General features: G+C 50.8%; 1 protein-coding gene across 4 annotated transcripts in view; it reads left to right on the top strand.

Annotated features, from left to right (window-relative positions):
• Positions 1–24,865, top strand: part of Tmem181 (transmembrane protein 181) — a 55,492-nt gene that overhangs the window by 8,530 nt on the left and 22,097 nt on the right. For 2 of the 4 annotated variants that reach the window (XR_008221158.1, XM_052750877.1), the window contains exons 2-3: positions 14,900–15,003; positions 23,116–23,171. Coding sequence is in view for 3 of the 4 variants with exons in the window: in XM_052750877.1 (XP_052606837.1) it covers positions 14,900–15,003; positions 23,116–23,171 (160 nt within the window). In the remaining variant the exon portion in view is untranslated. Of the gene's footprint in view, positions 1–3,010; positions 3,136–3,708; positions 3,840–14,899; positions 15,004–23,115; positions 23,172–24,865 lie in introns of those variants that run through there. The other 2 variants (XM_052750879.1, XM_052750878.1) reach the window with 2 other exon arrangements.

The raw sequence follows: 24,865 nt of genomic DNA, 5'->3' as shown, positions 1-24,865 counted from the left end.
GATCCTATGTGCAGGTGGACATCTCTAATATCACCACTTACAGTCCAGGTCCACTCTCGGAACTCCCCCAGGTTTGTTGGGGCAGGTACCTCATCCTCCCCTACCCTGTGTGTCCTTGAGTTGTTTCGTTTAGTCCAGAGCCAGGAAAGCAAGGAAAAGCCTCCCCCCCACCACCACCACCCCCCCGCCCCCGATTTTTGTGTTCAAGGCTGAAGCAGTGACCCTGTGTCCTGTAGCTGAGCAGATCCATCCTGTGCCTAGGACTGGCCCTCCTCAGCCTTCCCTACCTCAGCACTCAGCCGTTTATGGAAAATTATGATCCAAGTGAGCAGCCTCTGGTTTGTTACATAGAAATGGGGTGAGCTGAGGACCGACCACCCGCCAGAAGCCCAGGTACTCAAGCCTGCTAGCTCTAGCTCTCACTCCCTCTCTCCTCCCACCAGAGACCCCCCGAGTTGTGAGTGCTGCCCCTGTAATGTGGGGGCAGTGGGAGCCAGTGGGCACTCTGTCTTGCTCTGCTCCTTGTAGAATGAAGGAGCCACACAGAACTTGGAAAGAATGAGGAAACTATGCTGACTCTGTTATCTCCATACGCCTATGTGGCCGGGAAAGAGCCTCTTCAGCCCTTTGCTCTGGGGCAGCACATCAAACAACGCTCCACTGGGCTTCCCCACCAAACCTCTGCAGGATTCGAAGATAGGGTTTTAATCTCTAAGCGACACTAACTGTGTTATTGCCCCAGTTGTCCCTCAATTTGCGACCGCAGTGATAATTCTAGGCTGCAGTCCCATGCTGGTGGAGGGGGCTAGGATTTTATTAAATTCTGGGAAGGGCAGGTCGACTCTGCCTGGTCTTCTGTCTAGACTGGAAGCTTCTGCGGGTAGCCAGCTGCTGCGTCCTCCCGCAGGGGACTTCCTCCATGGCAGTGAGATGGGAGCTTTGCCATAGTCCCCAGCATTAAGAGCCATGCCCATACCAGGGATTAGCCACCGGCACCTCACCGTCACTCTCTGTAGGGAAGGTGCTGCGGTGTTTATGACTGTTGGTTTTGAGTTTAATTTTAGCCAAAAATAAAAAATAAAAAAGGAGGATTTCTTACCAAGATACAGAGAGTGTCCACAGAACCTGAGCCCGGAGCTGCAGCCGGCCCTCAGGAAGAGCTTCGGTTGATTAACAAACTTGCTGTGTCTTGGCATCTCGGAGGGAGCCCTACAAAGAGCCTGTTCCTAAGCTTCACTTCAGATCTGGTTTACCTGCATTGGGGTTTCTTAAAGCTCCCCCAAATGACCTCGCTTCAGCACATTTTGTGACCCGAGGTCCGAAGCTAACCTGCTCTTCTGCCCCTTTGCTTCATCACCCCCAATCTTGCATCAGGAGGAGGACTCCCTACACATGCATAGGCTGTCTGCTCTGCAGGAGGAATTCGCCTTCAGGCAGACACTCACTGAGGTTACCAAGGAGACAAGGTCACCGCCTTCAGCTGGAGCCCCAAGAAAGCCCCAAAGGACCACTAGTCACTCCCAGATGTCTCATTTCACACTTCCAGAGCAACCTCCATTTCTTAGTGCAGGATCCTGTCGGCCAGTGCCTCAGATCTAGCTTTGCTCAGACTCATGCTGCCCTTGCGTTGACTTTCCACCTCGGTCCTCCCTCCACTCTGCTTCCCTGGTCCTAGTGAAAACTCTCATGGTTCCAGCCTCTGCCACCTCACACCCTGGCCCATCAGTGCTGGCAGGGGAGGCTCATCTGTCACTCATGGGCTGCCCAGTGTCTGCCCCAAGTTGTTTGCCTGGGATGAATAGTCACCGGATGTGTAGGCTAGACCTTAACCCATGGGCAACAGGTGATGGACGGGGGAGAGCCAAGAGACGGTTCTGGACTCTGCTGGCAGTTCCCCTGGCACTATCCTGTAGACCAAACAATTCACTGTGTGTGGTGAAGCTTCCAGCTCCCTCAGACCCTTCCGGTGTACAGTCCTCTGTTCTTGATGAAATTACCACGGAGACTACTGTCTCTAGTTCTGTTCTTGAGGGAACCAAGCTAAGGGCTTTTTTTTTTTTTTAATGTTAAGACAGGTTTGCCTGGTAACTCACAGAAACAACCAACAACAATAAAAACCAGGGGCCGGGGTGTGATTTGCTGTCGTGCCTTGCCCGCATCTGAGGGGGTCTCCAGGACATGGGACTTTGAGTGCTTATACTAAGTCTCAGGCCAAGCGGAGCCACTAGCGCCCCCTAGTCAGAAGGTGAGAGCACCCACTGGCCCCTTCCTTCTTGTCTCTGATCCCGAGAAGGCTTCCCCAGTTCTCTCAGTTTTAGAAAGCAGGCTGGTATACTGCTAGTCAGTCAGCAAGTCCGCCTGAATCGTTTGGTTAATGCTCATGTGCAGAGTCTTCCGTTCTAGGCTGTCAAATCTTGGAAAGAGGGGGCACCTAAAATGTGGCAACATCGGGGATGGTGGTGGAATGGTACCGTTCAGACATTGGGAATAACATCCGTTTCACTCAAAGATTGGGACTGATGCGTACCAAAGTCCTGCCTCGCTGAAGGCAGGAAAGGTGAAGGGAGATAACGGAGGCAGAAGAGTTACCCTGAGTCCTGCGGGCGGGAGGGTGAGAGGCTGCACTGGGCATGCTCCTCTCCCTCAGCTTCTGGGTTGTGTGTACCAGAAACCCGCGGGCCTTAGTCTTAATGGTTGCTGGAGAGACACAACAGCGTGGCACGTGTTGATGCCTAAATACAGTAGTAAACTTTGGAGAGATGCTAACAGTTCCTTAGATACTTCCTCTCACCCTCGGAGATGCAGAAAAGAGGAAGCAGCCATGATGAGTGTTTGGGGACTTGGACAAGGCCTCTGGGGTCCGTGCTCTTCGGTGGTTTTTGGCCTCGGGTCTGGGATATCGGCGACGATCACCCACGTGACAGGTGTCCGGCAGCGGCGGGAGTGCTGTAGGAGGCCGCTCCGCCCTGCCCGGCTGCCGCTTCCGCGCACGTGACCGCGCGTCGCGCTCTGATGCGTTTTCCGCGGCCGGCTGCTCGGCCTCGCGGGTGGCTCGGGCTGCGGCTGCGGCGGGACGCCGGGCGGGCTCGGGACGCGCCGGCGGGGACCGAGGGCCCGGGGCTCCGAGATGGAACCGTAAGTGGCGGGCCGTGGCTGGGGCATGGGGACCCGGGGCCTGGAGTTGGGGTCCTCGGCTCGTGCGCGCGCGCCGCGGGGCTCCGGGGCGCGAGAGGGTCTCGGCGGGGACGCGGCGGGGGAGGGCTGGTCCGTAGCTGCTCCGCGTCCGGAGTCGGTGAGGATGCCCCCGGCTCGCACACCCGCCAGCTGGAGCTGGCCCCCCCCCTCCCCCCAGCTGCGATCGGGGTCCTCAGCTGCCCCAGACGCGCTTCTTGGTGGCGCTTGGTGACGTGGGCACGCTGGAGCTGGTACAGCCTCGTTAGATCTCTCGGGTGCTGAGTTTTTACGAGTTTTACAATCTGCTGACTTTGGGGCCCGAGTCGCTCTGTGAAGTGCGGAGATTTTTAACGAGGCAAATCCGAACCCCAGGGACGCCATCCCTAAAGCTAATGTTGACGCAGCTGTCGCCTGGGTGTGCACCGAGGTAGCGGTGAGGGAGTGCCTGGAGTCGTGGAGGTTGAAAGGTGGCCTCGGGCGACCGGATGCCATGCTAAGGCTCATTTGGGGTTCTGGAGGCAGCTGGGTAACTCGGGAAGCGTTTTCTCAATGCAAGAGTCCACGGTGGAAAGATACCTTTCCTCCTACTTCCTTAGAAGTTTTACTTGCCTCACTTCAGCCCATGGAGGAAATCCTGACTCAGGTGGATCAGAGGCAGGCTGGAGGTGAGTTAGCGCCGGGCCTCTGCACAGCTGCAGGGACTGCACTCCAAGGTGGTCTTTCTCACCTCTTAGGAATGGTACCCTCCTTCAGGAGTTACGGCTCTGTAGCAAAGTGGCAGCTGCATGCTTCAGGGGTGTTCTTACAGGCCTGGATCTGCGTGGCAGTACCGAGTCCCTGTCCTTAGTTCTTTCCAGCGGGGGACACCGAGGCGGAGGATGTGAGAGAGTTGGCCCATGACCAGATCTGAAACCCAAGAGTCTATACCGTGTTACAGAACAAGGAACTAGACCAGAGGGAAGCCATTACTAGAGAAAGGTCACCTGGGGGGGGGGGGGGGTGTCGTTTGCAGAATGCAGCTTTGTAAGGATTTGTTCCCTTCAGTGTGGCAGCCCTGGACATTTGCTATCTGGGAAGCAGGACTTGGGCTCTGATGGGCAAGAGAATAAGGGTGGTGTGTATCCCTTAGGGTAATTTTTTTTTCTTTTTGTCGAAAACTTGAGGGTTAACTGTGTGATAGAGACTGTTAAAGCCCCCCCCCCTTTTTTTTTTTTTTTTTTTTTTTTTGGTTTTTCAAGACAGGGTTTCTCTGTGTAGCTTTGCGCCTTTCCTGGGACTCACTTGGTAGCCCAGGCTGGCCTTGAACTCACAGAGATCCGCCTGGCTCTGCCTCCCGAGTGCTGGGATTAAAGGCGTGCGCCACCACTGCCCGGCTGTTATAGCCCTTTTTAAATTTTGTTTTATTTTATGTATGTGTGTTCTGGTGCCCGAAAAGGCCAGAAAAGGCTGTTGGGTTTCCCAGAGCTAGAGTTACAAGTGGTTGTGATGCGATGTGGGTGCTGGGACCCAAATGGGGGTCCTCTGGAAGAGTAGCAAGTGCTCTTAACTCCCAGGGCTCCTCAACAACCCCTACTGTGTTACTTTACACCCATTGTTATTTTATGGGCTTCTCATCACCACCCTCCTGTAGGGGAGTTATTCTTATTACTAGAAGCTACAAATCAGGAAAAGGAAACAGGTGTATAGGAGTCAGCCAGTGTCTGGCTAACTCTTAAGTCTCCTTGAGATGGTAGCTTCCATGGTCAGACTCCAGAGTCCACGCTCTTGACAGCAGCCAGCAGCAGAGATGTGCCCAGTCAGAGCTGTCTGGGATTAAGGATTCACCCTCCCGGCAACTTTGGGCCCCCGTTTCCTCCATGCTACAATTGGAACCAGCATCCTAGAGAGGCGAGTGGTTCACCCCAGGTCACCCTGCTGACCATGGTGGAGAGCCTTTCCTGCCTGGGTTCTGGACTGTACAGCCTGGCACTGGTCTAGTGCATGGTCTCCTTGAGCCACACGTGGCCTGTGTGATCAGTGTCTGGCCTGCTTCCTCCTCCTGTTTGGTTTGGGAAGGTGTTCGATGACCTAACCAGCATGTATCCGGGTGTGAGCCACTGGGCTTGTGGCCCAGGAAGAACATACTTGAACTCATGCTTCTTTAGGGAGCCTAGATCTTCGTTTGCTAAGATGTGCACAGTCGTTAGGTCTTGAACGGCCACATAACGCCTCTTTGGAAGTCTGTTCAATGGTTTGCAGTCTATTCACCGTAGCTGATTGAAGTTTCAAACTTCAGGTTTCCTCCTCAGAGTTTCCTGTCCGGTGCCGGTTATTTAAAAGGTGAAGATGGTAAGGGACTGTAGAGAATGTGAGAGGTTGGTGGACCCCCTTCCCAAAGCCATGCTGGGTGTGCACCGCAGGTTCAGATCCCACCTCTACCTCCTGCTGTCCCGACCCCACCCCCCACTTCCCTTATGCTAAATGGCCTGGTATTACCTGTGCCCCAGGGTAGCTCCCCAGGTGGCTAGCCTGGTGTCAAGTAGGTACACAGGAAATGCCAATTTTTCCCTCTCAGTGGTTGGGGCTAAAGGAGCAGAGACTTTTTACACAGTGGATCCTCAGAGATACTGTACCAGGGTCTAAATTTTGTTTTTTCAAAATAAGGAGAAAAGCTGGCCATGTAGAACATTCCTGGGGGTCTGGTCGTAAGCAGGAGGCTAAGGCAAGAGGATTTTTTTTAAACCTAGGTGTTTGAGTCTAGTCTGGGCAACAAATCAAAATCCTGCTTGAAAAAATGAAGTAAGTTGTAGAGTAGGGTAGAACATGCCGAGGCAGGTGGATCTCTGGGTTTGAGGCCAGAGAGTTCTACACAGCAAGCTCCAGGCCAGCCAGGGCTGCACGAGGAAGAAAACCAGTAAATAAATTACACTACAATAAAAGAAATGCCCCCCTCCAGCGGAGAAGCCAATGGACATCTGAGAACTACCGTGACTCTCCCTACATTACTCCAACACTTTGTTTGGTAATTTCACAACCTGTGACAACAGCCTTAGAACTTCTAAGCACTCCTAATCAGAGCCCAATCTACATTTTGCCTCAGGGACTTTTACCTTTCTTTCCTTCTGTGTATCTTACTTTCACTGCTTCTTGTGTCTGGCCAGCAGCTGCCTGGCTTCTGGCCGTGGGTTGTCTTTCTCCTCTGTTCTTCTCTCCTCTGCCCGCCCCCGCCTGGCCCTCTCCTGACTACCTACTGGCCGTTCAGCTTGTTATTAGACCAACCATTCAGGTGCCTTAGGCAGGCACGGTGAAACAAATGAAACACATCCTTACACAATGAAACAAATGCAGCATAAACAAATGTAGCACACCTTTACACAGTTAAAGTGATGGACCACAACATAAACAAATGTAGCACACCTTTACACAGTTAAAGTGATGGTCCACAACATAAACAAATGTAGCACATCTTTGCATAATTAAATATTCCACAACAGTAAAGCCAGCACAGCAGCATGAGGTGCTTTTCTCACATTCTCCACCCAACTGAGTCCTGCCTTGTCGTTGACTTAGAGTCAGCCATCAGTTCTCATCTCCCACACTCTCTGCCCGCTGTTTTATGGACTGGGAGGGGCCTGTGTGGGAGAGAGAAGTGCTTAGTGGGCACAATGGTGGTGGCAGGGACTCGGAGGCACTCAGCCAGGCCAGTGGGGACTGGACTTGCCAGCTGGCCAAGCCGGATGCTCCATGTGCCTGCTGAGCATGCGTGGCCCTTGAAGTTGTGGTGGATGGATGCTGGTCAGATGGCCTTTGGACCAAAGTGACATGGAGCTGCTTTGCCTGCCTTCAGTGTAGAAGACAAAGCCAGCCACAGAGGCCGCTAAAAGGTGAACTGGGGGAGGATGGTTAGATCTTGCAGCTACAGTGGTTGATTGTTTATCCTAGCAGAGAATGTAGTAGAACCCAGAGGAAGAAAAAGAGAATACTGGGGCAGAGAAAGTAGAGACTGGGGACCCGGCAGTGATTAGACATTTATCATGCACAGGACCCGTAACTGCAGTCCCCAGCCAGCTCTGGGCCGCCGGGGAGGGTGGAGACGGGAGTGAGTAGTTATCGCTTTCAGTAAAACCCTGAGACCCTGAGAGGTAGCCTGCTCTTCTGATAGTGGTTGGGTCTCTCGGGGTAGGAGAGGCGCCTGGGAGCTGGCTCTAGCTGAAAAGTCAGTGGCAGTGGGATGCCTCTCACTGAGTCGGGTGCTGGAAGCATGGTCAGGTGCTGGGAGACAAGGGGCTTTGGTGCCTGCGTGACTTAGTATTTTGAGTTTCATTTTTAATTCTGTTTGACTGGGACCTGGGGGAGGATAGGCATACTCTTAGGAAGCATTTGGCTTTAATAGACTGTCTTGTGAAAAGTGGCTTAGCCTGCAGTGGGGATGTGGGGACATGATCTCAGTTTTCAGAAGTCACAGTGGAGCTTGGCCAGGCCCAACCCAACAAGACCAGACCCCAGTGGGTTTAGATGGCATCTGTCTTGAAGTGTCCATACCAGACTGCTCGTGGCATCTAGGATTCCGGCTTACCAACTAGAAGGTGGAATGGCTAGGACCCGAAGTGAAGAAGGATGTAGGTGGAGCACGTGATGGGGAGGACCAGAGGATTGAGTTCAAACGACTCACATTGAGGTATCTGTTGGATCCCCAAGAGGATCAGGCAAGTAGGCAGTTAAACAGGGGTGTGAACTTGAGGGCTGGGTGGAGATGGATGACGAGAAACCCCCTTACCCCCTGTCTTAGGCCTGAGACAAGGAGGAGAGGCAGAGAGCAACAAGAACCGCTGTGTCCCCAGTAGAGACCCTCCGTCACCGAGAAGCCCACAGCATCACTTGCCTATGTGCCCTCCCTCGGGAGGTGGTCATGGGTGTACGTATGAGGGGCAGCAGGGCTCCCACAGTTTGGACGATGGCTGCAGTTGGGGTGCTGGTAGGCTTTCCTACGAAGGCATGTTACATTTCTCTGGGAACTGTGTCTGTGGCACATGAAATTGAGATTGACGTAGACAGAGCCCAGAGTCCATAGGGGTGGACTGTTTCATTGCTCTTGGAAGATCTCCCGAGGGCCCGTGGGCCCCAGCTTGGCCAGGATTGTAGGGCATGTTCGTGAGATCCCAAGTGGAAAAAGATGGACAGACCCAGAGAGGAAATCCAGCGCATGTGCAAGGAAGGACGGCAGAGACGTGGCAGGGGTCATAGGCGTCCTCTGCCCTGGTTAGCTGGCCAGCAGATGTGTTTGACATAGCCTAGGAATAGAGGGAACGGGAGATTCCTTCCCGCTCCCTAGCATCTCACCTCTGGCTTAACAGAACGACATGCTTTTGTAATAAGTGTAGATGAGTTTATGTCTTACTTGGTTTTCTGTTGCTATAGTAAAAAACCATGAGCGAGGCCATTTAGAGAAGGAGGGGTTTATCTGCACTTCCGGTTCCAGAGGGACAAAAAGGCCCTCACCGTCGTGGTGGGGAAGCATGGCAGCAGGCATGGAACGGCAAGCTGAGAGCTCCAGTCTTAAACCACAAGTAGGGAGCAAAGAGACAACTCAGAATGGCATGTGACTTTGAAACCTCAAAGCCACACCCCCGTGACATGCTTCCTCTAGCAGGGCCACACCTCCTAACCTACCCAAACAGTGCCACCAACTGGGAACCGAGTCTGTGAGGGACGTCTCATTCAAACCACACAGTAGCTGAGTTTTGAGTGCCTACCCTGTGCCAAGCCCATTGTCTGTGCAGGCCAGGTAATGTCTTGTCCCTAGGCACGAAGTTCCCTTTTGTAGTGGAGACGATGCGGGCAGCCATGAGAGATGGAGTACCGAAGGGATGTGTCATGAGAAGGTGGGAGCCTGAGTGTGGGCTGGGATCTGGGTGGCCTGGGAAGAGGAGGCTTCAGATCAGGGGGGCAGTGTGTGTGAGTGGACGCGGCTGGAGTCTGGCTGGACCGTGTTGGGAAGCAAGCGCGATGCCTGGGTCTGGAGGCTGCTGTGTGGCAGCTTTGTGATCGGGGGGGCAAAGGAACTGTCCCTGCCCCTGACTCCTACCACAGTGCTGGGGACTGAAGCCAGGGTGTCAGGTATGCTGGGCAAGCCTGCTGTCACCACTGAGCTAGGGCCCGCCGCTCCCTAACCCGGCGAAGCTGACTCTCTTGTCTGTGAAACGGAGGTACACAGAGTGCCACCCCCGGTGTCAGGATGAACTGGAGTTGGTGACAGAGCACGTGCTGGGTGGTAGCCAGGGTGGATCAGAATGTTAGGGAAGTGCTTGGGGGAGCCCCCAGGAGGAGGTGAAACTCACCCCTGTGCTGGGAAGGTAGGCTCGTGAGCAGCTCTACCAACTGCAGAGGTCTGGACCGGCTCGCAGACTGGGGATGGAGAGGGCTTGGGAGCTAGGAACTCGCCTCTCCCTGAGTTCAACTCCCAGGGCCCACATAGTAAACGGAGAGAACTGACCACTGCAAATTGCCCTCTGACCTTCGCATGCACATTACGGCATTATGCACACCCTGCTGTGGACGATTGATTGATAAATAAAACGCTGATTGGCCAGTAGCCAGAGAGGAAGTATAGGCGGGACAAAGAGAGAGGAGAAGTCCAGGAAGTGGAAGGCTGAGGAGGGAGACGCTGCCAGCCACTGCCATGAGAAGATGTTAAGATACCGGTGAGCCACGAGCCACGTGGCAACTTGTAGGTTACTAGAAATGGGTTGATTTAAGATATAAGAACAGCTAGCTAGAAGCCTGAGCCATTAGGCCAAACAGTTTGAATAAATAAGGGTCTGTGTGTTTGTTTTATAAGTGGGCTGCAGGACAGCGGGGGGCTTAGTGGGACCCAGGAAGAAACTCTCCAGCTACAACACCCTGCCCCCGGTAAATTAATAAACATAATGAAAAATAAAAATGTAAAAGAAATGATAGAGGCAGGAAGTAGCAAATGAATGGAGGGGTTTTCTTATTTATTTTGTCTTCCAGTGAGTTCGGCTTTAAGCCTCTTGACTGTGAGGTAATATAGGACTCCTGAGTAGAGAGATGCCTTGGGAAACACTATTTCCGAGTTGGGCAGGTGTGAGCAGGGAACCTTGGGCAGTTCCTGAAGGTGGGAAGGATGAGGAGAAAAGAGGCAGCCAGCTAGCATGAGGAGGAATCATGGTGTGTGGCATCCAGAATCCAGAATTTCAAGGTCATGGCAGCCAGAGTTGGGAGTGAGTGTGGCCGGGGCTGTAGAGCACAGGCCTCAGTGTTTTCAAGTCACAGCCCTGTCTATAGATGATGCAGAGTGGTCTCTGTTGTTCTGATCCTAGAAGGCAACAGGCCCAAGGTTTGCCTAGACCAGCTCGACATTTCAGCAGGGAGGTGAAATCAAATGGGCACCCCAGATGCAGCCTCCAGGCTGGTCTCTGGTACCCGGAACGGCTGTTCTGGAAAGAACAGCTCACTTCTCCTGGCACTGGCATCTCAGAGTCTCTTGTTTGGCCATAAGTTAAGTTTTAGACTTATTTATCAAGGAGAGGACGAAGATTCTCAGCTTTCAAAGTCTCTAGTTTGAAGTTCAAACCCTTCAGATTGGGAGCTGGGAGAACCATGTCGGAGAGGGGCAGGGGACATCTGGTGTGTGTGACCATCTTGTCTGGGGATCATTCCCATCCTGGGGAGGCCTGAGAACCAGTGGTGTAGGGCTCCATCCCAGCGCCCAGCTAAGCGTATCGGGGGTGGCTGTGTGAGGCTCTCTCTCTCAAGCTTAGGGTTAATTTGCTATTCTGTGTCTTCTTCCACTGATTTGGGTGACTTGATTGCTAACCTAGGGGATTTTCTACTTGGGAGGCTTTTTTTTTTTTTTTTTAAGTTAAAAAATTGTGTGTGCATACATACACACAGATGTGGAGGCCCAGGGTTAACAGTGGGTGTCCTCTGTCACTCTCCACTTGCTGATTGCCAGGGGTCGGTCTGTCTGTCTGTGCCCTCCAGAACTAGGGTTATGCTGTTGGTACCATGCCTAGCTTTTTTACATGAGTACTGGGGATCGGAACTCAGGACCCCATGCATTCTGCCAACTGAGCCATCTCCCCCGCCCCCAATGACACATTGTGGTTAGCCTTTTGAGGAGCCAAATGGCACGTATTCTAGGTGGGTCACGGGATAGTTCCATTTGACCGCGTCATCAGGCGCTTTCTTAATGTCTCCTTGTTCGGCTTCTTTCTCATCTGCTAAGTAACCATGCGTTCAGGATGTCAGTGGTGCGTTTGTTTGCTTGTTTGTTTGTTGAGATGGGATCTCTCTGCATTGCCTGGCTGTCCTCATACTTGCTCTGTAGCCCAGGCTGGCCTCAAACCTACAGAAATCCACCTGATTCTGCCTCCAGAGTGCTGGGATTAAAGGGATGTGTCATGATGCCTGGCCAATGAGGCATTTTTAACTCCAGGTTTAAATTCTAATCTTCCTTTGATTTCTGTACCTGCCAGCCTCTGCCTGAGGAGTCCTCCATGTTGCTTGGTCTCCGATCTACTAGCAGGATCAGGTCACTCTGAACATAGTGCCATCATAGTCCACAAATGGCTCTGAGATTTCTAAAAACTATTTTCAGTTCATAGGAGAGTGGCAGAGATAACAGCCTCCCCTGGTCCCAGCGTCTCATGTGACCTGGCACGTTTGTCTCAGTTGGCATCATTAGCACGGGTGAGATCCTGTTAACTCCGTTTGCACTCTTTCCACCACCCAGCCCATTTAGCTTTGTGCAAATTTTGATTTCTACATGGAAATGTCCTATGCAGTTGCCTAGAAACCATCCCTTCCTTTCAATATGAAAACAAAAACATATCCACACACACTGTATAAAGAGACACCTGGGTCACAGAGAGGTGACAGGAGGGACACTTGCTCTTCTGCCAGGACTCACATTCCACACAGGAGTTCCACATTTCCAGACTGGCATTACTGAGTCCTGTTTCCCAGAGCCTCCCCCCTGCAGGGAAGCCACAGGTGCTCCCAGAGAGCATGTCTGAGACAACCCGGGCAGGGCTGTCACCTCCAGCTCTCAGCTTCCCGTCTGTAAACCCAAGGTGTGAACCGAAAGCCCCTGGACAGGCCCTCCTGTGTTGAGTCTGTAGAACAACTGTGGGGGCTGGAGTGCTGCGGACTCTCCCATTCGCCACTGACCGCCTACCCGTGTGTCCATTCTAACGTCCTTTTACTATCAAGTGAAACCTTTGCCATGTAGTAATGGCTGCTTTTATGTCAACTTGACACAGCTTAGAGTCATCTGAGAGGAGGGAGCCTCACCTGAGAAAATGCCTCCATAGGGTTGGGTTGTAGGACATTTTCTTAATTAGTGATTGATGGGGGAGAGCCCAGCCCACGGTGGGTGGGGCCACCTCTGAGCAAGTGGTCCTGGGTTCTAAAAGAAAGCAGGCTGAGCAAGCCATGAGGAGCAAGCCTGTAAACAGCCCCCTCCATGGCCTCTGCATGAGCTCCTGCCTCCAGGTTCCTGCCCTGCTTGGGTCTCTGTCCTGGCTTCCTTTGATCACAAACCGTGCTGTGGAAGCATAAGCCAAATAAACCCTTTCCTCCCCGACTTGCTTTGGTCATGGTGTTTCACCACCGCAGTAGTAACCCTGACTAAGACACAGCCCGTTAGGTCCCACCAATCCCAAAGCTAAGGATACCATCAGCACCCGAAGCCCACAGCAGAGACTTCCTGTTTTGCTATAACCTGCCTGCCTAGTGTCTCCACTAATGTATGTGGTAAATGTTATTGATTGATAAAAGTTGATGTAACCACTTCCATGGTGGAAGATATCATCAAAGCAGTATGAATCCATGTACCTGGGCCATGGTCACTCGTGTTTAACTCAGAATAAACTCTCCCTTACACCCTTTGGAGTGGGAACTGTGTTTTACAAAGAAAGCTGGCTCCTTCCCGGAGGCCGGTTCTCTCTCAGGGCCCTGATCTGAGCTGGCAGCACACTCTTACCTCACCAGCTTCTCCTCCTGTCTTGCCAACAGGATGACTTACGGGTCCGTGTTAGGGCCAGAGTCCCAAGGAAGCCTCCAGGCTTCACTCCATCTTTCACCAAACGCATGGATAGTGGTCTGAAAGCCAGCCAGGCCATCTGAGTCCTGGCCAGGTGGCTGCAGGGGCCCTGCTCGGTCAGCGGTGCCACGTCAGAGTGCCACGTCAGAGTACCGTGGCTCCCAGGCCTCACCTTTGTGCTGAGACTGCCCGGCCCCATGGTTGACTTCCTGCTTGCTATCTGGAGTCTCAGGCACAGATGGAAGGAAGGGGTGTGTGTGGACTGTGAGCACAGGTCGGTGCCCGGCCCCATGGCTGACTTCCTGCCTGCCATCTGGAGTCTCAGGCACAGATGGAAGGAAGGGGTGTGGACTGTGAGCACAGGTCTGTGCCCGGCCCCATGGTTGACTTCCTGCCTGACTTCTGGAGTCTCAGGCACAGATGGAAGGAAGGGGTGGGTGTGGACTGTGAGCACAGGTCGGTAACCTTACCCTGGGTCTCCAGGCCACGCCTCTGTCCAGGTTGACTCAGCCTTCCTGTGGCTTTTCAGCTTCCAAATCAAGCAGTAGGAACACAGGTGCGGCCAGCAAGCAAACCCCAGCTCCTCCCTTGGGGGGTCAGCCACCTCTTTAGGACTCTTTAGTGGGGTTGATTGCTTCTATCAACACTGCTTTTTTATTAGTGGAGCTAACTGGAGTCCCAGCATTGCTCATGTGCTTGTGATGCTGTGGCCCCTCTGGAGGGCACAGTTTCATGCCTACAGAGTCCCACAGTGTTTTGCAAAGCTGAGGTATGCTACATGGAGTGCTGAACAGGAAACATTTTCCTGTGTTTTTTGTTTTAAAGACTTATTTTCATTTTTAAATTATGTGTGTGCATATGTATCTGTGGTGGGGGTCGGGTTGTGGAGGTATGTGTAATTTTGCCCACTGAGGCCAAGAGGGCATCAGATCTCCTGGAGCTGGAGTTACAGGCAGTTGTGAGCCACCTGATGTGGGTTCTGGGAATTTTGCTAGAGCAGTATATGATTGTAACCGCGGATCTGTCTCTCCAGTGTCCCCACCCCCCATGTGTTGTTCTGAGGGAACGTGCAGGTGCATGCTGGGATCAGTCCTCTGAACAGCCTCTGTGTTCCTGTGGATCACAGAAGCTTGTAGGCCCCCTTGTAGGAGGAGTCAGAAGCTCTCCTGGGAAGGGTAGGCTGCTCTTCACCAGAGTGGGGCACTTCTGCTGGAAGAATCTTAAACTCTGAGGGCTCTGAGCGTGAGATAGACTAGATGGAAATGCCTGGTGCCTCTGGTCCCTGGTATTCCTGGTCTGGGCATGGCAGTGATGGGGGTACAGTAGAGTCAGGCTCCTTGTTGGTCTGAGCTGTGGCTCTACTCTGGCAGCTAGAAGTGGGCTGTGTAAAAGGTTAGGTCACTTCTGTGGCGTGGTGACATTTCTCCTTGGCATGGGAACCACAGTGAGTTCATTCTCCAAACACGATGGCTGAGTTTGGTCTCTGACACAGAACATCCAGATGATCCACTCATGAGAGGTTACCGAGGTCACGGAAACTATTTAGTAAGGGGGGCTCAGCTAGTTTTGGAGCAGTGTGCTTCTGAGGGGGAGCAGGTCCGACGCAGCCTGTGGTGCTGGCCTGGGCAGGGACTGATGTGTGAGACCTGGTTGTCCTCACCCCCGGCTTCTGCTCCACAGGCTGGCGCCCATGCGGCTCTACACACTGTCCAAGCGCCACTTCGTCCTGGTGTTCGTCGTCTTCTTCATCTGCTTTGGACTGACCGTCTTCGTTGGGATCAAGGGTGAGTCTTTCTTTTAATCATTTTTCCATTTCCAGCCACCTTGGTTCGGTGCTGCCAGCCCAGCTGTGCCCTCCTCCTCCCAGCCAGCTCCTCCCAGCCAGGCCTTCTCTCTGAGCCCACGGGGCAGAAGGTGGTCATGCCCCGAACCCTGTCTTCTCTGGAGGTGTAGCAGGCGAGCTGGGTAATGTAGGCAGGCTGTTCACAGCAGCCACGGCGAACAGCCTAGGTCTGTTAGTGCAGGCAGCTTCTACTACCTGCCTTTTATCTGCCACATAATTTCTTCTTCTTCTTTTAAAAATAAGCCAAGCTGGCTTTGAACTTGTTTAGCAGCCCACCCAAACATTTCTAGAGTCTTTTGTGCCCTAGGGGGGAATCCAGAACCCACTGACGAAGGGGAGACATGTAAAAGTCTAGGTGAATGTGACTTGGGGTGTAGGGGATTGGGCTGGTGTCTGTGTATGTGTGTGTGTTTTCGTGTGTGTGTGTGTGTGTGTGTGTGTGTGTGTGTGTGTGTGTTTGTGTCTGTGTGTGTGTGTGTGTCTCTGTGTGTCTCCGTGTGTGTGTGTTTGTGTCTGTGTGTGTGTGTCTCTGTGTGTCTCCGTGTGTGTCTCCCCCCGTGTGTGTGTGTCTGTGTGTGTGTCTGTGTGTTTGTGTCTATGTGTGTGTTTGTGTATGTCTGTGTGTGTGTCTTTGTGTGTGTCTCTGTGTGTGTATGTGTGTGTGTGTGTGTGTGTGTGTCCCCTGATGTTGACATTAGCTGTCTTCCTCTGTTACTCGCCACCTTATACTTTGAGGCAGGATCTCTCCCTCCAACCCAGAACTCCCCAGTTGAGCTAGTCTAGCCGGCCAGCTTGCTCTGGGGATCCGTCTCTGCCGTCCGAGCCCTGGATTGCAGGCAGGCCTTTGCACCACTCAGCGTTTACTTCAGCCCTCATGCCTGTACCTCAAGTTCTTGGTCCACTGAGCCGTTTCCCCAGCCCCCCAACTTTCTTTTTAACAGTCACGAAACAGAGCCACAGGAGCTGAGTGGTCCTCACAAGGTTTCGTAGGCTGGGGTCTCCTCTGTCTTCTCTCCAACATGGGCAGCAGGAGCCAGCCTTAGTGAGGGAGTATTCTCCTCCACTTCTTTCTTCCTGAGTAAGAGAGCTTGATCACCAAGGGCAGTCTGTGGAAGCCATTCTAAGTGACAGACGCACTCAACACTGAGTATGAATGCCATCGAGGCTTAGTTATGTCCCAGGGGTATTTGTGCCTCAGAAAGCTAGTTTCTTAATCTCAACTGAAGTCTAGACTGGTGAGTGGCTGGGGGGGTGCTGGGGCAGAGGGTGGCCCCTGGGATGCTTCCTGCCTTATGGTAATGAAAACAACATGGTTGTGACCATAGCAACCATAGCCAACTTCCCCTTCCTGTTAAGTCACCAAGGGGTTAAAGTTAGATTAACCAGGATGCAGGTTTACCCATTACATCACTTACATTTCAAACCGTCCTCTCATATTGGTGGGGAGGCATTGGTATTGCATGCGATATTAGCCAGCTTTTATTTCGTCAAGCCACCTGTCTGGACTGCCCCAGACTGTTCCCAGCCTTTACTCTGAAAGGAAGGTGAAAATTGATGCCCAAGGTCAAGACAGGGATGATGTCAGGTTCTCATCACTGTCTTTCATCACACAGATCACTGTCAATCTTCTGGAAAAACAGAAACTATAGGAAACATGAGTGTGTGTGTTTGTGTCTGTGTGTGTATGCATATATGTGTACCCACTATATTATTATAATTACATCTCATTACTGTATACAATTATAATATATAATATATTCATAATTATAAACAATTGTATTTACACTAAAGTATAAATGATTTATAATATAAATAATTGTTAATATTATTAGATTTAAGTATATAATATAATTATGAGCTATAGTATATACTATATAATTATATAATATGTGATGCTATTTTTATATCTATGTAAAATAAGGGAACTGGCTCACACGATTCGGGAGGTTAAGGAACCCACAGGTCTGCAGTCAGCAAATGGGAGCCAGGAGAGTCAGTGCATCAGTTGGGGCCCAGGGGCCTGGGAACCAAGAGGTTAATGGTCAAAGTCTCATAGCTGGAGACTCAGGTTACTGCTGGAGACAAGGAGACCAGATTCTCCTTAGCATGTCTGTCTAGGCCTCAGGAGGGTGAAGAGGCCCGCTTTCCCTGAGTAGGGCAGTCTGCTTTATTCAGTCTGCCGGCTAAAAAGTGAATCTTACCTGGAAATCCCTCACGGACACGTGAGAGCAGTGTTTAATCAAACACCCTGTGCCCCGCTGAGATCAACACACGAACCTGGCTGTTGTTAGTCTCTCTTCTTAGTTACTTTGTGTGGCAATGTTACTGTTGGATAGTTCGGGTAGTTTAACAACCATTGTGTAACCGCCTTATCCTGCAGATGGGGAAACTGAGGCCCAGAGTGCCAGTTAGCTTAGAGTCCAGGTGCTCCTGATGCCAGTTCTTAAGTCTTTCCCAGAAGCCAGAGTAAGAGCCCACTGGTCTTAGGAGTCTGCTTGGAAGATACCTCGCTGCCGAGTGGCCCTCTTCCTACAGGGAGACATCCTCGCAACATTTTCAGGTGCCTCTGAGACAGGATGTTGTGCTGGTCAAATTACATACACTGCACCAGAGCAGTCTGAGTTGGAAGGCAGACTATTGGCAGTAGGCTGGGGCAGCCACAGAGGCAGCCCAAAGAGTTGGCAGCACAAGCTAAGAATGATAGTTTTTAAAATCTGTTTTAAAAAACAGAGTCTCACTGTGTAGACCAGGCTAGCCTCAACCTCGCTATGTACACCAGGCTGGCAGGAATTCATAGAGCTCCACCTGCCTCTGCCTCCCAAGTGCCGTGATTAAGGGCGTGCACCACCACACCTGGCAAGAATAACATGTTTTAAACCAATCTAGCCATAAATTAATTTTAAAATCACCTAAGGCCAAAGCCCTGAAGGATCGATCACAGTAAGAATCAGAGACGCTAGGGATTCTGGGAAGGTGGTAGTGTGAGAAGGAATGTGCTTCCACACCTAGATCAGCCACAGCAGTAGAACCTGACTGATGAGCTACTTTGGGATCCTGGGGTCTATTGGAGGCTTGTAACTTCCTGGAGTGGGCGGCTGGACATTACATTGTGACTGGTTTTAGCCAGTACGGCCCTTAGTGCTGTGGCAGCCCCTCAGACCCCTGCTGGCTCTAAAGCAGACATCCTTGGCTCATATTCTGAATTGGCCTGCGTATAGCTTGTAGGAACTGAGGTGAACAAAGGACTCTGTGTCCCTAACTGGGAACCTGAGCTCTTCTCCTCCATTGATGCTTCTGGTCACAGAGGCATGGCATGGCAAGGTGGCCATTGCTATGTACTCGGGACCGCCATGGTTGTAAATCCCACCCCATCTAGCTAGCTCTTCTCAGATCCCCTTCATGTTCTCCTCTTTTCCTCTTGGGAACCAAACATTGAGCATTTGGAGATTCAAAAGGAACAGCATAATCGGGAAATTAGGCACTCACCACACCTGTCCGGAGAAACCACAGACCAGAGAACAAGACCCAAGACCTTGAGCTAACACTGCCGGCTGTCCTTCAGCATAGAAGTCAAGGTAGCAACAACCAACCAGGCAGAAAAAATGGAGCTCAGGACCTCCCCACTCCTCAGAGGGAGGTTCTGAGCTCCAGGGCACCACAGTATCATAGTTAAAGACAAAGCTGGCTAAGAAATACTAAAGTATGGCCCATCAAAAGAGAAAAAAATAACTATGTCAAGACTGTGTCCCGGAAACCATGTGACAGATCTGCTTGACAAAGGCTGCGACAGCTTCAAGAGTAAGAGGAAGATGTGGGAAGAGCCAGAGAGCAAAGTGTGGCCATGATGGGAATGCTGGGAAAGGAAGAGAAACCGAACGGTAGTTCTGGAGCTGAAAAGGACCGAGGTTGAATTGAACAGTTAACGGGACAGGCAAAGGGACCTGAAGGTACGATGGTGGCCTGGTGAGGATGATCGGAGATAATAAACAGAGCCCACGGAGGCTTTGGGCGCCATCAAGTAGATGGTACACACATTATGAGAGTCTCAGGAGAAGAGAGAAGAGGCAGGGTAAACAGCTCCCAAATCTGATGAAAGGTGAACACATGTACCCAGGAAGCCTAATGAGCTCGAGTGGGCTAAATTCAGTCACACCAAGACTCTGCAGCTGCACTGTAGGAAGCCTAAACCAGCTGGAGTCCTGACCATGACAAGAAAGAGGGACTCGTTACAGACAGGAGAGCCCGGCGAGGTTGTTCTTATCCCGTCTGATTGTCCAGGGCAGAAGACAAACTGATGTATTCAAAATGCTGGAAGAGTTCTCAACCCAGAATCCTGCCTGGCAACGTTGTTCTTCCAAAGTGAGGGGGAGAGGCTGAGTGTGGCGGCACATGCCTGTGTTTCCAGAGCTTGGGTGTCTGAGACAGGGCTGATCGTGTGTTTGAGGTCAGTCAAGGCTACGTAGTGAGACCCATAGATGGAAACGTGGGGGTGAGAGTAAGACATTCCCAGGCAAACTAAAGCCGAGGGTAGCTGCCGCCGCCAGCCCTGTGCTGCAGGTTGCGGGAAGGGAGCCTGCAGGCTGAAACGCATCTAGTCCAGCAAAGGTGACTGTGTCATCACAAAAGCTCACGGTCTTCTGTTCTTCTCACATCAGCGTGAAAGCCACTTTCTGTTTCTTGTTACTTAGAGGCCAGCGTGTTTAAAAGTGCATAATGCTATTATTGTACACTTGCAAGCCCACGCTTTGTTTCGCATATTAGAGACTAAATCATTAACATTATTGTGTAGTTTTGGATACAAAATAACAAAGACTGTGGCTGCAGCTTAGGGGACTCCTTGACTACCTAGCATGTTCAAGGTCGTAGGTTTGTGGTTTGATCCTCAGCATGCCACCCCCCCCCCATGATGTGCAATATGTGTGTGTGCGTGTATGTGTGTGTGTGTGTGTGTGTATTCATAAAGATCATGTTGTCACCATTGTCACAGTAGTCAAAAGATGAGAAAGAGGGCTGGAGAGATGGCTCAGGGGATAAGAGCACTGACTCTTCTTCTAGAGGACTCAAGTTCAATTCCCAGCACCCACATGGCAGCTCACACTTGTCTGTAACTCCAGTTTCAGGGGACCCCGACACCCATGGCAAAAACACAAATGCACATAAAAATAAAATAAAATATATTTTTAAAAAAAGATGAGGAAGAGTTTTTATGTATTGTCCATATTAAGCTGTTATAAGCTCCAGCCAGAATGTGGATCTTGGGTGTTAGATGAAGAACAGAAAAGCTGGGAGGCTGATAGAAACAAATGCACAGTAAACAGAGGTGTAGAGCGAACGAACAGATTGAGCCGTCCTAATCAGCCACTAAGTGTAAGTTGATAAAGTTCTCCGATTAAAAGGCAGAAGTAAGTAGAATAGATTAAAACATAGCATGAGGGGCTGGAGAGATGGCTCAGAGGTTAAGAGTGCTTGCTGCAAAGCCATGAGGACCTGATCCCAGCATGTACCTGCAACCCCAGTGCTGTTGGTGGGGAGAGATGGAGACGGAGGACCACTGGGGGCTTGCTGGCTCAGAGGACACTTGATGCTCTTCCCTGGCCTCTATGCACACAGTTGTTAACTGCTTTATATTATCTACAGTGGCAGTCCCTTAATTGACTCTGTCCGAATCAGAGATTTCAGCTCTGCTGCTACCAGCAGCAGGTTCTCGGAAAGGGCTGCAGCCTGTGGGGATTCTGTTCCCTCAGGCACTAACTCTTTCAAAGCTACTAAGGGAAACTTTATCTAAATCCAAAGAACTCAGGATTTAATGGTTTAGGTCAGAAAGGCTGGATAGCAAGTAGCTAACCTTCTCCCTTTACTGGCATCTTCCAAAAAATCCAGCGACCTTCTCTCAGCCTCCACTTGAAAAACCCTTGCCACGTGCTTTCTTCCCACCACTTCCTGTCAGGTACTTGCTGACTCAGCCTCCTGCTCACAGGTTAATTTTATTTAATCAAACACATCTTTGAATTGTTAACAAAAGAAGTAGGAAAAAATACAACACACTTTAATACTCCACAACACAAATGTTCATAGATATATACACCTCCCCTCTATGTGTACACACACAACATATGCTCCACAACACATGTGTGCACATGCACACATACACAGATATGGCACAGACTGTACTTTGTCTATAGAAGCCTTCTTTTCTAACCAAAGACAGCAGACTGGTTGCAAATGTTCCAACAGATAGTATCCAGTGACTAACACTCACATTCTCCTTGTGATTTCTAAATAACCAAAGGCAAGGTCGTGAAAAAGTGTTTATATGCTTGTGTTCCTAGGCGCACTATCTAAGACAGTTAAGATGATATCCATTGACAGATGAATGGATAAGGAAAATGGGACATGTGGACAATTGAACATTATTCCGCCTTTAAGATGAGGCATCAAGATGGTGATTGTTTGACAAAACTTTTCCTGGGGAGACACAACGCACATTTACTCACCCTAGAGAGGGATCCCACAACAGACCAAAGCATGGATTCTACCAAAGTCCAACCAGGGGTCACTTACAGGAGCAGAAACGACTCACAGACAGCCACATCACCAAGGCCCATCCCAGAAGGAGCGACAGCTCACAAAAGCTGAGAACCTGGAGCACACTGCACAGCCTGCAGGCAGCTCAACAGGTTGGAGGGTGCCCTTTCCGGGTGCCTCAGTTGGTCTAAACCTCTTCCGGGCTGTTCAGCTGGTTTCTGCTTCTTCCGGGCAGCTGGTCTGGTCTCAGACTCTGTAGCTTTTCTCCCCTCTGGTCTCTTTTTACAGCTCAGCTTCTCTTCCTTTGAGGAGGACTCTGAGCTTTTATTGCTGACTCTGGTGGGGAGGGGCCTAGTGAATCTGGTCAGTTTCAGGGACTTCCTAAAGCTATTTTGAGTTGTTCACCTGTCTATTTCAAGAGATTCCCTGCAGTAAACTGTCAACAATGGCCTAGTGAATAAAACCAGTGGCCGCTTGCTGCCTGGCCTCACAACTCTGAAGGAGGACACCAGCTACCTCGAGCTGTCATCTGATGTCCACATGCACACATGCACACAAATTGTAAAAAGGAAAAAAATTAAACAATTTAGACACATTACAGCATGAGTCATGAGGACATTATACCAAATGAAATAAACCAATCACAAACAGATAAACCCTGTGCGATTCCACTCACCGAGGTACACGGAGAGGGTTACCAGGACAGAGGGACTGGAGTGCAGAGTCGGTGAACAGGGCAGACTGGGTTTTACAAGAAGAGCTACAAAGATGGACGGCCCTGTCTGCACAGTACAGATGTACTTAATCCTGCTGAATTGTACTCTTAAATGTGTTCAAAATGTTAAGTCCTTTGTGTATTTTAATCACAGTAAAATCGAGGAAGAAAGAACTCAATAATTCATATCTATTTCAGGCTGGATAGATGGCTTACACTGGCTGCTCTTCCAGAAGTCCTGAGTTCAATTCCCAGCAACCACATGGTGGCTCACAACCATCTATTATGAGATCTGGTGAATTCTTCTGGCAAGATATGGTGCCTTCTTCTGGCCTGCAGGGATATGTGCAGGCATAACACCATATACATTAATAAATCTTTTTTTTTTTAAAGTCTTTTATAAAAAGAAATATCTATTTCAAGAAAGCCCTGTGTTGTGCTGGGATATCTGCCACTTTGTCGCCTCTGTTTACTATTTCTAGAAGACTGGGTTAGTTGGATGAATGCATTAACTAGACTTCTTAGTAATGTTTCATTGGGGCCATGTACGACAGAAAGCCCTGTGGTGAGCACTGGGGAGGGAGCCTGTGGAAAGACATCCATGGCCTGTTGCTCGTTGAGCCTTAATGGGCATGGAAGCTGTGTCACACAGAGCGGGCGTCCAGTCTGTGTCTGGACATTTTACCTACTTAAAAAGTAAGGCGACCCGTACAAGAGATGATTTGTATCTGATGTGCCAGTGTCTCTCACATTTAAAACAAACCAGTGAGTTAACCGCTCTAATGCCTTTCTCCTCTCCTTTGCCACTCTTAGGACCCAAAGTGATCCAGACCTCTGCGGCAAACTTCTCACTGAATAGTAGCAGAAAGGTAAGAGGTGCTGTGAGCATCGGGTGGTTCGTTATAAACTGGGGAGTCACTGGGAGGTGGCCCTGCTGGGGAGGCTTGAGGCAGTCCGCCCTTGCCCTGCTCTGGATTCTCAAGCAACACCCAGTTCTTCTTCACGGTCAGGTTCTTGTCAGCTGAAATTCCCTTTTCCGGGGTCCTCGGTGTCCTCAGACAATGGTTGTGGAAGGACGTTGGTGTTCCCTCTGACGGAACCACAGCTCACTTCCAAATGGTGTAACCTGTTCTGATTGCTCGTGCCGGAAAATCCTGTTGCACTCAACATTTTAACAATGATTACTTAGGCATCTGACCCTTCCTTTAAAAAGCTTAATTTGTGTATATATACATGTGTGTGCATGTGTGTGGAGGCCAGAGGTTAGCCACAGGGTTTGGTCCTCAGGAGCTGGCAGCCTGTTTGTTTGTTTGTTTGTTTGTTTGCGATAAGAGTCCCTCACTGGGACTTGGGCTTACCAGCTAGGCTGGCTGGCCAGTGAGCCCAGGAATCCTCCTGTCTCTGCCTCCCCAGCACAGAGATTGCAACTGTGTGGCACCCAGCCGCTGGTGGATGCCAGGGCAGGGCTCAGGTTCTCATGCTCGCATGGGAAGCACTTTATGGACTGACCTTTGTGCTGTTTGTCCAAGTCAGGACTTGTTCCGGGTCGGTTCCAGTAGTCGCCGCTCTCTTTGGTTGGGATTCCCTGCATGAGCCCATTGCAAATGAAAGTCTGCTCCCCGCTCTCTAAATGTACCGTGATTTCTCACCTTTATGGAAAACAAGTCCTTTCGATTAGAGAAGTAAACAGTAGGGTCTCTCTGTGTCAGCCATACCCGGTCTCTGTAAACTGACTGTGCTCTGTTTTCACATCACCTAGACTTCCAGTGTCCTTGTTTGACCTCCCTTCTGCTCCTCTGCCTCCTTTCCAGGGTCTCCTCTTACAACTTTTTGTTTGTTCAGGCAAGGTCCCACTTTGTAGCCCTGGTTAGCCTGGACCTTGATGTGTAGACCAGGCTAGCCTTAAACTCACAGAAATCCACTTGCCTCTGCCTCCCGAGTGCTAGGATTAAAGTAGCATGTCACCATGCCTGGCTCTCCTAATGATTTCTAAAAGGGCAAAGAGAAAAGCTGAATTCCTTTAGCTGCTGCTGCTGCTGCCGCCTTGAAATGAGTTCTGGGTGGGCAGCCTTCAAGAGTTCTTTGCGTTCCTTGTTGTCTTGAGCTCTGGGGCAGAGGGTCTGGTTTGGAGAGCCCACCATGAGTTTTCTTGACAATCATGAGTCTCATAGTCTGCCCCTCAGGGTCTCTCTCTGACAGTAACAGTCATCCTATAGAACTGAGGGCTTCTATGCGAACATCTTGTTTCTGAAAGGTGACACATTCCCCTCTGATAGCTTCTACTTCCCCCAATACTTTCAGACAACTGTGGTCTCAGAAAGTTTGGTGGAGACCCTGACAGCCTGAAAACGAGACAAGACATTCACCTCCACAGCTGAGGCCTTCAAATCATGCTGGTTTGGGAAGTGTAGGTAGGCACCTTCACCAGCTCCCTCCACAGCCTCTGCCATGGGACACTGCAGAGCGACCACACAGTCCTCTCCTTTTCCTCTGCAGGAGGGGTAAGACTGCTCTAATGCTGGAAGTGACGAACGCCAGCCAGCAACATACCCAGTCTACCGAT

This window comes from Peromyscus californicus, unplaced genomic scaffold (assembly GCF_007827085.1).
Source record: "Peromyscus californicus insignis strain IS unplaced genomic scaffold, ASM782708v3 Scaffold_22__1_contigs__length_63687245, whole genome shotgun sequence".
NCBI classification, from domain to species: Eukaryota; Metazoa; Chordata; class Mammalia; order Rodentia; family Cricetidae; genus Peromyscus; species Peromyscus californicus.
Note: the sequence above shows the minus strand (reverse complement) of the source record. Positions and strands in the feature narration are given on the sequence as shown.